Source organism: Mustela putorius, unplaced genomic scaffold (assembly GCF_011764305.1).
Source record: "Mustela putorius furo isolate JIRA1106 unplaced genomic scaffold, ASM1176430v1.1 tig00003896_pilon_pilon_pilon, whole genome shotgun sequence".
Classification (NCBI taxonomy): Eukaryota; Metazoa; Chordata; class Mammalia; order Carnivora; family Mustelidae; genus Mustela; species Mustela putorius.
In genome coordinates this window covers 1,837,934-1,853,962 of record NW_025422045.1, presented here as the reverse complement: position 1 = coordinate 1,853,962, position 16,029 = coordinate 1,837,934, and the positions used below count along the sequence as shown (strand labels likewise).

General features: G+C 53.4%; 1 protein-coding gene across 4 annotated transcripts in view; it reads right to left on the bottom strand.

The window, feature by feature from the left end:
• Positions 1-269: 269 nt before the first annotated feature.
• Positions 270-16,029, bottom strand: part of CGNL1 (cingulin like 1) — a 162,274-nt gene continuing 146,514 nt past the window's right edge. For 3 of the 4 annotated variants that reach the window (XM_045067463.1, XM_045067460.1, XM_045067461.1), the window contains 5 exons: positions 6,615-6,698; positions 5,834-5,958; positions 4,776-4,884; positions 4,326-4,489; positions 270-3,356 (listed from right to left, as the gene is read on the bottom strand). In XM_045067463.1, coding sequence (XP_044923398.1) covers positions 3,221-3,356; positions 4,326-4,489; positions 4,776-4,884; positions 5,834-5,958; positions 6,615-6,698 — 618 coding nt within the window. In that variant the 3' untranslated portion in view covers positions 270-3,220. The remainder of the gene's footprint in view (positions 3,357-4,325; positions 4,490-4,775; positions 4,885-5,833; positions 5,959-6,614; positions 6,699-16,029) is intronic. The other variant, XM_045067462.1, reaches the window with a different exon arrangement.

Below are 16,029 nucleotides of genomic sequence, written 5' to 3'. Positions count from 1 at the left end.
TACAAACACACTCCCCATGTTGCCTTTTTCTGCAAATGGGCAGGTCGGGTTTCTCAGAACACCAGCATCTGCAGGCATGTTAATTCTCCCAGTGTTTACCACGGATCCGCGCCTGCCCTTCTAATTTCAGAAACTGGTTCTGGGCATGAAATGCCACCACATTCCTCTTCCTCAAGCAGCCTCCAGCCATTCACCTTGGCTGTTTCTGGGTGCACCCGGAGCCGGGCTCTGGAGAAAACAAGGGAGTCAAAATAATGGTAGAGTCAAGATTCCTGTCGGGTGACAGCATTTATTGAAAGGCAATCTCGCTTCATCCAGTTCACGTACATGGAGGTAGCTGCCCACAACCATCTCTTCCCCATGACAACCCAAAGCAGTCAAACATCCCCAAAGCCCAAGTGCAAAAGAGTAAGCTTCTTGCCTTTGTCAAAGAATGCTCCGAATCAGGGGGAAAAAAAAAAAATTAAAAAGATATATGATGATTGTCTCCTCGGCATTGCATTTGGCCACATATTGGTTTATTAAATAAAATATTTTCTCTTCTTTTTAAGCTAGCTAAAGAAAATATGGAGTAGGGTTAGTTCTTAAAGCAACAAACGGGAGAGGGAGGAAGGAGTATATAATAAAATCAAAGAATAAGAGCATGTCAGAGTTGGAAAGGACCTTGCACCACAGTCCTCATTTATCCTAGACGATCTTGGGCACTGAGAGCACGGGCCCCATCAAGGTCACCCCTGTCAAGGTCATCGGGGCAAGGAGCGTGAGGACTTGAAAATATCCCAAGGCCCAGCTGGCTGCTCCTCCCACCCCGCTACACTGCACACCTCACCGCCAGCACCATGCCCATGTAGAGTGTCGCCCAGGTTAACATTTACAACGGCCCATCTTTGACATGAGGATGCAAGACTTTTTCACAGGGATCTCTGTTCTCTTTCCACACATACCTTTGCTTCTTGCAGCCAACCTCCCGGTGACCATGAAAACTGGCCAGAAATAGTGACTTTCTCACAAACCCGAGCTAGACACTTGCCCCCTAAAGTTCTTTCACCTCTGACCTTCTCTGCTCCCACCTGTAGTTACGAGTGGGCTGAGGCATTTTTAGGCAGACCTCTTAGCAAACAGCTCATAACAGTGGAAGCAGCAGGGAAATCAGGAATATATTGAGTTTTGGAGAACTCCCTGGGAATTCCAGTGAGTCAGGCCTGTTGTGTCCCCAAGAGGACAGAGGGGCTCCAGGGCTGGGTATGGAGGGGCTCGGCCTCTGTGCCCCTTTGTATGATTATGGTCCTGCACTCCAGGAGGGGATCTGGGTCTGTTGTATCACGGCTGTGTTCCCGGTGCCAAGGACTGTGACTGACACATGGTGGATGCCCAATAATTACTGGCTCTATGAATGAATGGTGAAAGGGACAAATCTCTCCACGCCTCAAATGAGTAAGCAGAGGCAATGTTCACTCCGAGCCAGCAGAGGAGGAGGAGGGCTTGGCTGTCCAGGCTCCAGGAGCCCCGCCTATTGGGGAAGGGGGTGGTGACACCAGCCCTTAAAGCAGGGGATCACTCTGATCACTCTGAATCCTATTCAGTGGGCTCTGTGACCTGGGGTAGGTAGGGCTCCCTGCTCCTCTGGTAACTGCATGGAGTTCTCTGGTCCATGGGCTTGCCATCTCTTAGGACACCTGGGGACACTGCTGACCCAACTGAACACAATCCTCTCTGCCCCTGTATACATGTACGTCCTATGTGATTCTCTCTCGGGCCATGGCCCTACTGAACTGTCCACTCTACCCAGGCCCTGACCTGTGGGGGCCTGCCTGTGCCTGGACTTGGTCTCTGGGCATCCCTGGGACCGGTCACAGTGGGCACTGACACCAGGAAGGCCAGGCAAGACTGCAAGTTTCCAATTCCTCCCTCCCTGTGATGCTGCCCCAGCAATGTGGCCTCGCCCCAGAACTCACCGAATCCCGGTTACTTTGTGCCTGGTGCTGGCCCACGTCCCTCTGTCCCAGGAAGTCAGGGGGAGCCTTCCAGTCTGCACAGACACACCTCCTGTCCAGCTTTATCCCCCTCGCTTTCCTGACATAAACTCAAGATCTGGCTCAGTCCGCCCCTTGCCTACACATCCCCCAGCTTTCACAAACTTCCCTCTCTCCCTGCTTCCCCACAGCCGCACACGCCTGCTTATCTCCTCTCCTCCCTCTCCCATGACCTTCCTGGAGGCCACCCGCCTCTTCCTCACACCTTCTCACTCCCCACCCAGCAGCCACGGGAGGCCCGACGTGGTGGAGAGGAAAGGACCAATAAGAAATGACCGAAGGACCCCAACCCTCTGGAAACCACATCATCTGTCAAAAACCTGACTTACCAGTCTCTGTGGCAAAGAAATTGCAAAGAAATTGCAGTTGGTGACTGGGAATTGGTCTCAGCATGGTTCAGAAATTGTAACGTCATTCTAGATAAAATTAGTAAGCAGGCCACAGAGACCAGTGACTTCTGACTTTCTCTCCTTCTGTAAGTTGTTCACCAACACCACTTGAATTTCTCTTCTCTGGATGAATTGTCCCTTATCACTATGACAATCCCTTTTCTCCAACTCTGATGTCAAAAGTAGTCTTGGTGTTCTACCCTCTCTCATCTCTGCGTCTTAATACTTAAAATCTAGTAGCTCCATGTTTTAAAAAATAGTAAGACAGATGTGTGGAGTTTACAAACAAGCCGCCCCACGAAGCTTCTGGAACATTCCACAGTGGAAACAGCAGCAGCCCAAGAGAATCTGTATTCAAATATGTACAGTCTATACATCATCTCCTCCCCCGTACAATGGCTATTTGATAACAATTAGCATTTGGGGCCCTTTCCCTCAGCCGGGGAGGGAGGAGGGGGCAGGAGCACCACTACAAACGGTAAGGCAGACAGCTATGCAGAACCTGAGCTCCCTCCCGCCGAATTAGAGCCTCCAAACCCCACAGTGAGTGGTGGCTCCTACGCCTTGTGCATCAGCATTTAAACTGCTAGCTGTCCGGCCGAGGAGAGGTGTGCCACCACTCAGAGACCCCAGGAGGGATGCAAAGTGGAGGAGTCAGCCTGTTCTGTGAGGAGGAGGCGTGGGGGTCTCCGGGGTCCGCCCTGCGGAGACGCTGCCTCTCCTGCTCCCTGCTGCGGGCGGCTGGCTGCTGGGCCCCGCAAGGCATGACTGGCGGCCGCCGCAGCCCCGGGAGGAGCCTCAGATCTGGCTGATGGCAGTGCTGTCCTTGGGGAAGGTGTAGCTCAGCGGCACCTCATGGAGGCTCCCCCCGTCCGTACTGAGGTCATCATCGTCCGTGTCGTCCAGCACCTTGCTCGGCAGCTTCTTAAGTCTGCTGAAACAACAGGAGGCGCATGTCTCGGCCCTGGGCTGCAGCTTATCTCTGGTCAGGGGAGGAAGGAAGGGTCTGGGGCTCCTGTCCCTCCCCCCCCCCCCCCCCCCCCCCCCCGCTGGGATGGCACAGAAGCACGGGAACCAGTCTGCTCCCAAGCATTCCTCCAGCGACAGGGAGCAAACAGCCCACGGGCGGCTGGTGTTGCCGGGGAGGGCTGGACAGGGTTGGGACAAGTTCAGCAGTCCTGGTTTTTCCTTTCACCTCAAGCTACGGTATGTCTCATTGGGGTGCTGTTACTGATCCTGTCTTAATTAAAAACGTTGATAGCTGGTTTACCGTGGGTTGTTTGCATTCACGTTTTACAGTAGTGCATTAATTATCTACCTTGATTACTGTAATTTTGGGTGCCCCCTTAAATGGTGCACCCTAAAGCCAGTCCTGGGGCCACGGTCTTGATGGACAGGCCCCATTTTTGGATTCTCAACGGGCTGGGGTGTTCTGCCCATTTCCAAGAGAACCATAGCCAGCCTCTGAGAAAGGCTCAGCTCTTTGCAGGAGCGTGAACTCACCCAGTACCCCAGTGACCCTGGGGTGGGTAAAGGGACCCCCACCCCAGACCCCTTCCGATCACGGCAGGGGAGTATCAGAGGCAGTTCTGTCTTTGCTGCGACCATCTAGCCCTCACAAGGATAGGAAGCCAAGCTGTATCTTGTTTCTCCCTAAAAGCAGGACTCCTAAGGGCTGGTCTAGGGGACCAGGGTGCTGGGGGCTAGGCTTCCTGCTCTGAGCCCCAGTTTCCCCTTATGGATAAGCGGGATGAAACCTGCCTGGCTGACAGCAGGGGACTGGGATGGGGATGACACAGGCGAGGGGGCCGCAGCCGGCGTCCCACGGCAGCCGTGAGCACGCCTGGACAGCACCACACTCGCCTCGGTGTCGGGGGACCGCAGGGCCGCCGCTCTCACCCACCTCAGGTCCTTCTTCATGGCGTGGAGCTGCCCCTGCAGCTGCTCGTTCACGTCCATCTGCTCCTCCAGCTCCCTCTGCAGCTTCTTCTTAGAACTTTCCAGCCTGTCGATCTCCTCCTCCGCCTCCTCCACTTGTCGCTTCATGGCTTTCAGGCGCAGGCTCAGCTGCACGGAGAGAGCCAGCAGGCTGAGTGCGGCGGGGGCAGGGAGAGCCCGGCACAGAGGGGCCGCAGTCCAGCCGCGTCTCCCCAGGCGACCGCGGGACAGCAAGAGAGCAACCGCCTTGGCTCCGGGGCTCAGTTTGCTGAACCCCCAGCCTGCTAAAGTAGGCCGGAAAGGCCCCCTTGTTCCACGACGTGCCTGGGGAGAGGGGAGGACAGGACCGGCCTCCACAGCTCTACCGCCCGCCTGCCTGGGGCAGGAAGTCTCATCTGACCGTGAGGTGCCTCACCTGGTCCTTCTGGTCGGTCAGCGACAAGTGCTCATCATCCACCTGCAACACCAGTTCCTTCACCTTCCGCTCTAGCCGGCGGTTGCTGAGCTGGAGACTGGCCCGGTCCCTGGAAGGGCAGGGGGAACACAACCGAGGACCCTCTCATCCAGCCCCCCAGGAGGCTCCGGCCAGACTGAAGGAAAGGAAGCTCCAGCCAGGTGGCCTGGTCAACTCATGGCTTAGGGCTGGAGACACATGATAGTCAGTCTGGGAGGAAAGGGCTGCTCCCTGGACTGGTGAGGGAATGCAGGCTCCACAAAGGGGAACGCCTGACCCGAGGCTGCAGATCCAGCGACAGACAGAGCTGGGATGGGGACTGCCCTGAGCTCTTCTAGTCCCAAGCTTTACTTTGTAAGGTGGGGGGTCCCCAACTGCTAGAGCATGAGCAATTTGGGTCTGCTCCAGGCTGCTCCAGCCTAACCCCAAGTCCTATTAAAAACATAACGTGCAATGCTCTGTGCACACACACCTCACCCCTTCCAGGAAGCTGAGGGGCCAGGAGTAAGAACGGAGGCCAGCCAGGCTCAAGCCGGTGCCAGCCCTCAGGCTATGATCTTGGAGCTAGGTTGCAGAGAATCTGCTGGAAAGGAGGGCAGCCCTCTGATCCCAAATGCCTTCCACCCAATATGGGGGTCCTGCCCATTTCTGAGCCAGCCCTGGGCCTCTGCCCCTGCTCTGGCCCTAGGGGCAAAGTCGACCCCTGCCTCTACTCCAGCTCCAACTCAGTAGCCGATGAGGCAGCCTGGTGTGCTGATGGGTGGAGAGAAACAGCCAGCACAGAGTGGAAGCTGGGGGCTCAGGCATGGGAGGCCTGCGCTGTAGTCAGCTGGCCAATACTCAGCCACCTACCTTCCCAGTGCTTACTGGGTTGGGTCTTGCTTGTCTCGTCTATTGTCTTACTCTACCTTCCTCAGAGGAAGGCTCGTGAGGACAGGAAGAGACACAAATGGGAACGCACTGTGCAGTGAGACCACCACTGCCCACCAGGCCTCTGCACCTCGGCCAGCCAGTCTCACCTCTCCTCGCTCTCCAGACGGTCCTCCAGCTCAGCGATCCTGGCCTCCATCTGCACCACCAGCCCCTCTTTGTTGGACCGGTAGGAACCTTCCAGGTGGAGAATCCGGCTCTTTAAGTCCTTGTTCTGGAATCAGACAGGGGTGCTGTGAGGGCTCATGCGTCTCCCACACTCTCCATGCAGGGTAGTGCAGGCTGGGGCGCGCCCACAATCAGCCACTGCAAGGACCGCGGCCCCCACCCAGGAAGCCTGGCCCTGGGGCACCCCAGGGAAGCCAGGCACGTCTCCAGGGAAAGGCCTTGCGTAGGCTCCTGGCAGGCTAAAAGAGATTCTACCACATTCCCTTGTGAGCCCAAGTGAAATCTTTGGCTGCCGTAGGGCTCCTGGATGACAGGCCAACAGGCGTGGCCTTGTTTTTGTATAAACGTATGTGGGAGGTGGGGATGGCAGGAGAAACCAGCTCCTGTGCCAATATCATATATGATCTTGGTAAAGAATTTATATGAATAGCATGTAAAAGAAACGATTCCAGGAAGCTCTTTTGGCAACTCATGGCTCTTTTTCACTCCCTTTATGTCAAATCTGGGTTCTTAGGATCTAGGAGACGCCACCTGCAAGTCCTCCCCCACTAGCTGCTCAGTCTCCAAGCGGATTTAATATTACTGGGAATACCTCTCTGGAAAAGGTCTTCAGAACACCTCCACCTCTCAGGTGAGTTAGGCCCCAGCCATGCAAAGGAGACCCCACCGAGGGAGGGGGGTCTAATCCAAGACCAGCCTTACCTGCCTCTCCAGGGAAATCTTGTCACACTCCAAGTCCTGCTTGATGGCTCTCTCCTGCAGGAGCTCGGCCCTCATCTGCTCTACCTGCCCCAAGGAGAACAAAGCCCCGCAGTTAGAGGGGCTGTCTCTGCTGTCTCTGTATCCAGGGGACTGAATTCCAACCACCAAGCTAGCTTCTCTTCATCATGCCATCTCCTCTTGGGGCAGGAGCTGTTGCTTAGAAACTCTTGGTTTCATGATGATTGCAAAGACAAGACACAAACAACGGTAATGGTCGTAACAAAACCTGCTGTTAGGGGCTGAATGGTGTTCCCCCCTCCAAAGAAACGTATACTGAAGTCTACCTCCTAGTCCCTAAGATATGACCTTATTTGGAAATAGGTCCCTTATTTGGAAAACCGAGCTCAAGTGAGGTCATTAGGGTAGGCCTTAATCCAGTATGACCAGGGACCTTATAAAAAGGGGAAATTTGGACTGAGGGACAGACATGCACCCAGCAAAGTTAGCCCCTTGAAGAGGGACACGGAGAGAATGCCACGTGAGGACGGAGGACCAAAGGGAGCCATCTATCGTCAGGGACTGCCAAAGAGCCAGAAAGCTTCCAGAAGCACGGAAGAAGCATGAGAGAATTCTCCTACTGGTCCAAGGGGAGCACGGCTCTGCTGACACTTTGATTTCAGACTCTGGGGCTCTAGAGCTGTGAGACAGTACATTTCTGTTCTAGGCCACCCCATTCGTGGCACTGTGCAAAGACAGCTCCAGAAAAGTGGGTTCACCGGCCTCGCACTCCACAAGTACCATCATTGTCCCCACAGTCCCCACAGCAACACCGGGAAGTAGGTAATCCTCCCTCTGCAGATGGCACTGGGGCTCAGAGAAGCTCATCAGCTTGCATGGTGCCCAACCACCCTGGCCAGCTCGCCCGGCTCGGACGATGTTCTCAGGGTAGGATGTCCGGTGCTAAAATTGAGCGTTCAGACATCATTCGTCCGGGGATGAGTCAGCAATCCAACTTGCCCAAGATGTACGCAGCTAGGAAGAGGGGGAGCTAGCACTCCTCTGAGCTCCTGACTGCTGCAAGACACGTTCAAACTTCAGGAAATTCTTCTACCCTTAGCATATCTCAGATGCTGCTAGACTGCTCCCTTTGTGCGCTGGAAACAATAGTCCAGAGGAACACCGGGCAGCTGCAGGTGACCTGGCAAGGGCTGAGCGTTACAAAGGATTTCATCTATGTTAACAGGACATGGGCCTAGGGGAGCAGTCCCCAGAGAGAAATCCCGCGGCCTGCCTCTGTTTCCCAATCCCCAGGGCTTTCTGGGCAGCAGTGACTGGAGCCCCAGACCCTGTTCCCAGGACTGTCCAGCAGAGGGCAGCCTGAAGAAGCCGGGAGAACTGAATGGGGTGAAGCAGCAAAATAAAACCACCCCTTCCTTCATAAGATGGGGGTTCAACCTGGGTAAGAGGTGCACCCATGACAGTCTTTGGATGCCTACAGTGCACCTGTGATGGTCTCACTAGCCTGGCCTCCACTTGCATTTTCACCACCTGTACAAGCCCTTGAGTAAAGGAAAAGCCCAGTCCTCCCCTGCCTTCTGCCTGGGCAGGAGCTGGGAGGCGGGGGTGGTGGTGGCTAATAAGAGAATAAGAGGGAACACAGCCATGCTGGGCCATGCTTGCATCTGCTCCCATCTCCCACTATCCCTGCCATGGTGCATGCACGGACTGAAAGGCAGCATGGTGTGCGTGGCCCAGAGTGGGTTACAGGGAGGGCTGAGGAACAAAGCTGGTGATGGGTGGGGTCTGGACCTAGAGGAGGCTGGGCCTCTGCCCACAGGTAATGGAGTCCCCGTGTGGCCAACATAAAAAAAAACCTGAGCATTTTTGCATTTCTGACTGTCAGGCTTCTAAGTCAGGGGGATTCAGAATTCTATAGCAGGGACACTGATGCCAGGGGCAGTGATACACGTGACCAGAGAAAGCAGGACTAGAACCCACACCAAGCCTACTCACAGCCCACTACTTTGCCTGCCCTGCTCTCTGGACCAGCTTGGTGAAAAGGCTTCAAACAGATCAAGGGTTTAAATAAAGTGGTCACAAAAAAACCAAGACCTGGGAAGAAGGCAATCTCCTTAGGGCACCCTTATACGTAAGCAACAGGGTAAAAATGCCAGCAATGCTAAGGGTCAACCGGCAGAGCACGGAGAATTCCATCCAAGGCCCAGCTCCCACCCTGTCTGGCCCCAGAGCCCCTGAGAAGCAGCTATTACAAAGGTGCTGGAATATTCCAATAACTGCCACATGAGCACAAAGTCCACAGCTAACGAATGCAGGCTCACAACCCCACTCCGAGTCCGGCCTCCAAACTGGCTGACACACCCCACAGGAGCATGGAGGACGTCAGTGGTCCTGGGCCACGGGACTTCCATGTGCCTCCTGTGGGGGGAAAGGGCTCGGTTCACGCCCCAAGGGCGGAGGCCAGGCCTTCACCGGGAACACGGTTAAACTGTCACTGTAATGGGAAGTCATTACCCAGCCGAGCAGCAGAGGCCCGGCTTCTCCTCTGGCTCTGAGTTCACCTGTGTGTGACCTTAGCCACCTCACATCCAGTAAGCATATTCATTTCTAACACAAGGCACCTGAATGAATTGGCCTGTAAAGGCCCTTTGAGGTGGCCGGCCACACCGTGAAAGCACATTTTGGTGGGTGCTCTATGGTTCTCCCCTTGCAGAAGCCAGAGGCCCCTGCCCCTATCCCCCCGCCGGAGTAGCCACCCCATCTCTCCAGATACCGAGGAGTGTCCCAGGAAAGGACGTGCATGTCGGTGCGTGTTGGGGCAGAACTGGTCTTGGAATGACGGGATGGGTGACAGGATGGGTTCATTCCTTTGCTCCAATGATGTTATCAGTCCTAGGACACTGACAAAGACCAACACAGGACCTGCCCTCACTGTAGCCTCATGGGGGACAAAAGAATAAGACCCATACATGTGGGGGCATGGCAGTGATCACAGCACAGGCATAGAGGGCCAGGGAAAGGACCCCTCAGTTGTGACCCACCTGAGAGGCCAGGCTAGAGAAAGGGGCAAGAGAGGGAACACAGCTTCCCAGACCAGGGCTACTGGTGAGTCAGAGCGATGGTAAGCAAGAGGACAGGGTGCTGGAAGAACCAAAAGGACTGGACTAGACATGGAGGGGCAAGGGATACGCAGGTTAAGAGCGAGGGGACAGGGAGCGGTCCCACGGGGGCTGTTATTACATGGGGACCAGAGCGAGCTTGGATTGTACTTACTGAGGGAAGTCTTGAGCATTTTTACAGTGCTGTTCACTTAGTCCTCACCCCCCACCCCCCTGGCGGAGGCAGGTCCTGTACCCCTAGAGTCCAGGAGAGGCTGCAGACAGGTGAGGACACGAGGCGGTACCAGCTGAAGCCATGGGCCTGATGAGCTCCCCAAGGAGAACTGTATGAAGAATGAGGAAACCCCAGAGCTGTGCCCTGGGGAGCAACCCCTCCCCTCACCCATCTCCCATTAGGAGAGACTGGGATGAAACCAGGACACTGCCCTGTCCCACAAACCAAGATGGGTGAGGACTGAGGAAGGTCAGGCAGAAGGAAGCCTGGGGGAAAGCTCCTGAGCCAGACAAGAAGTCAGCTCGGGAGGGCTCGGCAAAGAGGGGAACCCGAGTACAGAACCCGGGACGGTGCTGGGTGTGAAGAGATAGGTAAGCACCTCTCCTCGATCTCCAGTGGTGAGGAGATGACAGCCACAACTGGAGGGCTGGGGACATGAGCGCCCCTAAGAGGACTGCAATAGTGGGGCCCGGCACCTATTAACTGGCAAGGGCGAGAATCAGGGAGAAGGGGCAAGTTACAGACACTGGGCAGTAACAAGAATGGAGCGGACCAAGGAGACTGTGTATGGGGAGGATCAGGACACAGGCCCAGTGCTGGGGGCAGCATGGTGGGGGGTGGGCAGGGGACAGAACTTTCTCTGAGCCTCTGAGAGAGAGAGCACAGCGTAGGACTTCACGGGGGCAGCTCCCGTAGCTCAGACGCATGGGAGGGAGGGAGAGAAGGAAGAGAAGGAAAGGGACATCATTTTCCCAAAAGTGGGGAATAAGGAAGAACTATGGGCTTGTGGAGAGAGAAGGAAATTTAGAAATTTAGTCGCTGTGAGGCATTAGGCTGAAAAATACCAAAAGACATAGAAGGGCGGCAGAGCGGAGACGAGGGTGTGGTTGTAGCTGTCTGTCCACGGCATCTGCTTTTAGGCGGTCGGGTCCTGGTTTCTGCAGCTGTGCTCCAGGCCCGAGGACCACGGAGGGAAACATCAAGAATCAAAGCCCCTGGTGACATGCCCGGGGTGACGCCAGCGTCCTCCGCATGTCTGGGCCCGTCAGTCCTCCTGCCGCTCTCCGAGGCAGATGTTATCACCCCTTTCCCAGGTGGGAGGTTCAGGGGTGTTGGAAGCAGCTCTGGGATTCAAACCCAGGCTTTCTGGCCGAAAATCATTCACTCCTTTTCTGTCTCCCAGCAAACATGGAAGACCCAGGTCTCTCAGTGAAGGAGAGACCATTCTGGCAGGGACTTCCACAGTGGAGCGAGGCAGACAAGCTCCAGAGAGGGACTCAAGGACCACCAAGGGGCCACGCGGCACTGGGCCCAGACTGGGAGGGGTTCAGAGAAATCCCTGTGACTCAAAGCAGCAGCCGAAGTCTCCCTCCCTCGGTGCCACTGAGTGGAAAATCTGGGTCCTGCCACGAAATAGGCCTCCCAGTGCAGAGGAAGACTCAGGGGGCAGCATCCCAGAGGTCTCCTCAGGTTCAAGACCTCCCTGGAGGGACACCTGGGTGGCTCAGGGGGTTAAGCATCTGCCTTTGGCTCAGGTCATGATGTTGGGATCGAGTCCTGCATCGGGATCCTTGCTCAGTAGGGAGCCTGCTTCTCCCTCTGCCTGGCTCTCCCTCTGCTTGTGCGCGCTCTCTCTCTAGCAAATAAATGAAATCTTAAAAAAACAACAGCAACAACAAAAAACCTCCCTGGAGAGTCCTAGGCAAATGGTGGTGCCTCCCAAGACCCCCCCAAAACAAAATAAAACAAAAGTCATTATTAATACTGCCCTATATCCCCTCAAAAGATGGCTATTAAGATAGATGTACAAAATAAATCAGAGTGAACTACAGGAAGGAACAAGTGCGCAACCATAAAACTTCACAGTTGCTGGGACTAGGCTGTCCATTTTTCCTGACTCTTTTGCAAACCAGGCATTTTAGCAAGCAGGAGAGGCTTCTTTCACTTCTTCAATAAGGACAGTCTGACAGAAAACTCTCAAATAAATCCACTACATGGAGCCTTGTACAAGGAATACCGTCTGGAGTGATGGACAATATTCCCAAGGCTGGGTTTCACCGTAAACCAGAAATGTTTTAGCTCTGCTCTATACAGCGATCCCTAGGACCGGCCCGATGACTTGAGAAAATTCCGAACCAGATCCTCCTTACCCTGATCTCACAGTGGCGAGAAGGGATGAGAAGGGAAGAGAAGACACGAGAAGAGGGGAGGGGAGGGGAGAGGGGAGAGAGAAGAGCCTCCGGCTTGGCCAGCTTCCTCCTAGCGACCAGAGAAGTAAATCCGAGGCTGGGAAAACATTTCTTTATATTAGCTTATGCTTTCCATAAGCATTCCATTGTTTACCCTTCAATGATACTAAATAGACCGAACAAAAACTTTCCAGTCAAATTAAAAACAGAACAGGAGCTGAAGGCAACAGTTTATCACAGCTGGACTGAAGGAATGCTAAACCCCGAGCATTTTGATCGGAAATAACAGTATCAGATTCAGGCGGGCTTTATGTCAGGCAGCCACGACCTGAGCCAGCTCTCAGGATTAGAAGCAGCTGCCTTCCAGGTTAATGAGAAACCAGAGATATTTATGATCGCTAATAACAACATCTCACCCATCACCTGTGTTTACCATTGGGCTGTACATAGGGGGTCTGGGACCCTATACTCCTGGCTGGTGTTAAAAACACCAGGAAGATCCTCCATCCTAAGAGAGGAAAATCATTATTAACCAACTATACACAAGGGGTTTTAGGCTGCCCGTACAATCAGAGCCAGTTCTGAGACCAGGATCATTTCAATTCAAAGGAAAGCAGCCCCATTTTGATCTTCTAGTCACTGGCTGCTCAAAGAGCCTGACTTCCCGGTACCCTATCCCACGAGAAGCCTGATCCTGGTGCAGAACAAGGAGCAGGGGTGAGCTGACCACCAGAGTGCAGTTCCAAAAATGAATGAGGGCCGCAACTTGATCCACTGGGATTCCCTCTGTTGCCAATGCCACAAGGAAGCCTTACTCAGCCCCTGGGAAGACTGTAAAGCCACCCAGAGCTCTGGAGTTGGTATTTTTCCTCCTGTCTGCCAGCTGCCTACATTAGAAGAACCCTCTTTCCACTGGACTGGGTCATCTCAGCTTCCACGGCCAGGGAAGCACCTCTCCACGGAGGCCCAGTTCTACTGTTAACTGTCTGTACTCAGCCACCAGCAACAGCACGGCAGTGTCCAGTAACTAGAACAGCAGCCTGTAGGACACATTTCGAAAACACCAATGCTGGGCCTCTCTTTCACTGTGTAAATCCTGGACTCACTGAACAGTCAAGAGAAGATCATTAATCTTCATCCATATTAAGAGACACCATGGGGGCGCCTGGGTGGCTCAGTGGGTTAAAGCCTCTGCCTTCGGCTTGGGTCATGATCCCAGGGGGTCCTGGGATAGAACCCCGCATTGGGCTCTCTGCTCAGCAGAGAGCCTGCTTCCTCCTCTCTCTCTCGGGCTGCCTTTCTGCCTACTTGTGATCTCTGTCAAATAAATAAATAAAATCTTAAAAAAAAAAAAAAAAAGAGACACCGTCGCCTTATATTTAACTTGGGAATAGAGGCCCCAAATGCATTTGGAGAGGTCTTTACTAGTCTTAAGTCTGATGCTGGAATGGTGGGAACAGGTGGGAGGGAGTAGGCTCTGGAGTCAAATCCTGGCTCGACCTCCAAGCTTCACAAGCCTAGGTGGTCACTTACTCACAGCCGAAAACAAAGACACAAAAGCATGCACTGCAGGGTACATGGGGCCCGGCACTTAGCAAATCCTCAGTAAAGACAGCAATTGTAAATGGAGACATGGTTTTGGAGGAAGGAGGGAAAAAAAAAAGGATTTTTTTTGGATTTAAACAGACCAAAGCCGGAGAAATACCCAGTATTTAAATCCATTTTCCTTCAACTTACAAGTCAGAAACCTCCTGAATCAGGTTTGAAACCACATTTGGGTGAGAAAACAAATACGCTTCACCTCTGTTTTACAGAGTAAGACACGATTTTATCAAGTCTAAATCCGTGCCTTCTCCCTGTTAGCCAGATTTAGAAACAAAATTCAAACATTTAAAAAGTTTGGCGGAAAAAATTCCCATTAGGATTTCCTAAATCCATCAGTCTAAAAAATTACATCCTGAGCATGTATGGAAAAGAACAGCCGGAACTCACAAATAAATGTGCCCAGCATTTACTGAGTGTCAAATGTATGCACAAGAAGGGGGAAAAACAGACAACGGGTAGGATGTTTGATCTCATAACTGCCTTTTCTATTCTCTGTCCCAGGGAACAATTCAGTTGAGCTTCCTCTCGGTCTCCCTTTCTGCTGTTCTTACTCACAAACCCACCACATTAATCAAATGTATGCTTTTGTGTATGCGTCACTGTCTGCTCCACAGTCTTCGATGGCTCCCCACTGTTTTCAGGATAGGGTCCATTCAATACCCTCTACCTGCCTCTCCAAACTTACCCCCTGTTATTCCCTTATGGAAACCAGGAACCCGATCAAGTTACAGTAGTCCCTTCATTGTCCCCCAAACACTGTAAATACCCTACTTCCCAAGCCTAATTCGCACTACCCATTCTGTCTAGGATTCCAGTCCTACTCCTTGGTTTGTCTAAATCTTGCCCTTTCTTCAAAATTAGCTCCAGGGGGCGCCTGGGTGGCTCAGTGGGTTAAAGCCTTTGCCCTGGGCTTGGGTCATGGTCTCAGGGTCCTAGGATCGAGCCCCCCCCCCCCCCCCCCCCCCCGCATCAGGCTCTCTGCTCAGCAGGGAGCAGTGCTCCCCCACCCCCGCCCCCTGCCTGGCTCTCTGCCTGCCAAATAAATAAATAAAATCTTTAAAAACAAACAAACAAAACTAAACTAACTCCAGGTTCACCTTCCTCTAAGAACTCCCACCATCATCCCTTGCTATGATGGACTTTGCTTTGTGAGCTGCCTGAATCCTGCACTTGGCACTTCATATCTGTTGCTTTTTGTTATTAATTATCCATTTGAAGGGGCATCCTCCATCTCTCCAAATACAGCACTCACGGACAGGGGCCAACCTGATCATTTCCGCAGCCTCCCCACCATGCTATTTGTGTACACGGTAGGTCTTCCGAGCACCAGTAGAGAGAAGCCTGTTTGGGGAGCCAGGAGATTTGCGACCAGCTCTGCAACTGACCACCTGTGCGAGCCAGCGGGATCACGGGGGGCCCTGGGCCTCAGATCTCCTGCGCACTGCATGAGAAGTCTGGGGAGAGGAACTTGGAGGTGGTGCCAGATCTAAGAGTCTGTGAAAGGGGTTGGCTCATATTGTGAAAACTATTTTCCCCCCCAGATTTTCTACCTAAGCCCTGCTACTAAGATGAGGAAAAAAAAAAAAAAGAGAGAGAGAGAGATGTTTGGGGAAAGTAAAATTCAGAAGGGGAGCTTATAAGAAAGCAGAGTTTAGGTAAGACCTATAACCTTTTCCCTTTTCAACTGAAAGTGCAAGATCCAAAAAGGCTAACTCCCCATTCATTCCCTCTACAGTGCCTGGAAGCAGTCTGCTGAGCCTTCCAGGCTGACGCTGTAAATCAGGCTGGAGATACCAGCTGGGAACAATTTCCTGTTCTTCAGGGAATGTCCCTGTTAAGGAAGCATCACAGGTTGGTACTTGGCAGGGACAAGAGACAGGGGTCTTAAGTTTGGAAGTTTCCCCTTTCTCTGATTCTGGCAGGAAGGTCGTAGGCCTAGGGCCCTACAAATTGATCTAAGCGGATCCAAGATAGGGCCCCGACTGTCGGTACCCAGGGCTCTTCCTTGGAACCTTTACTTTGTGAGGCAAACAAGAAGTCTCAGACTGACCTCAGAGTTGGGTAAGAATTAAACGCTGTCCTGCGAGGCAGGCATTTGTTCAGCTAACTCCCTCCGCTACCCTTCCTCACAAATCCAGAGGCAGCCGAGGCCAGAAGCGACGCCTTACCTTGGGGTAACGTAACTGCTTCAGCAATTCCTACAACAAGGTGACCACAGTGCTCCCTTCCTCCACTCCGACAGGCACCAAGCTTTACCCCCTGCCCCCCAC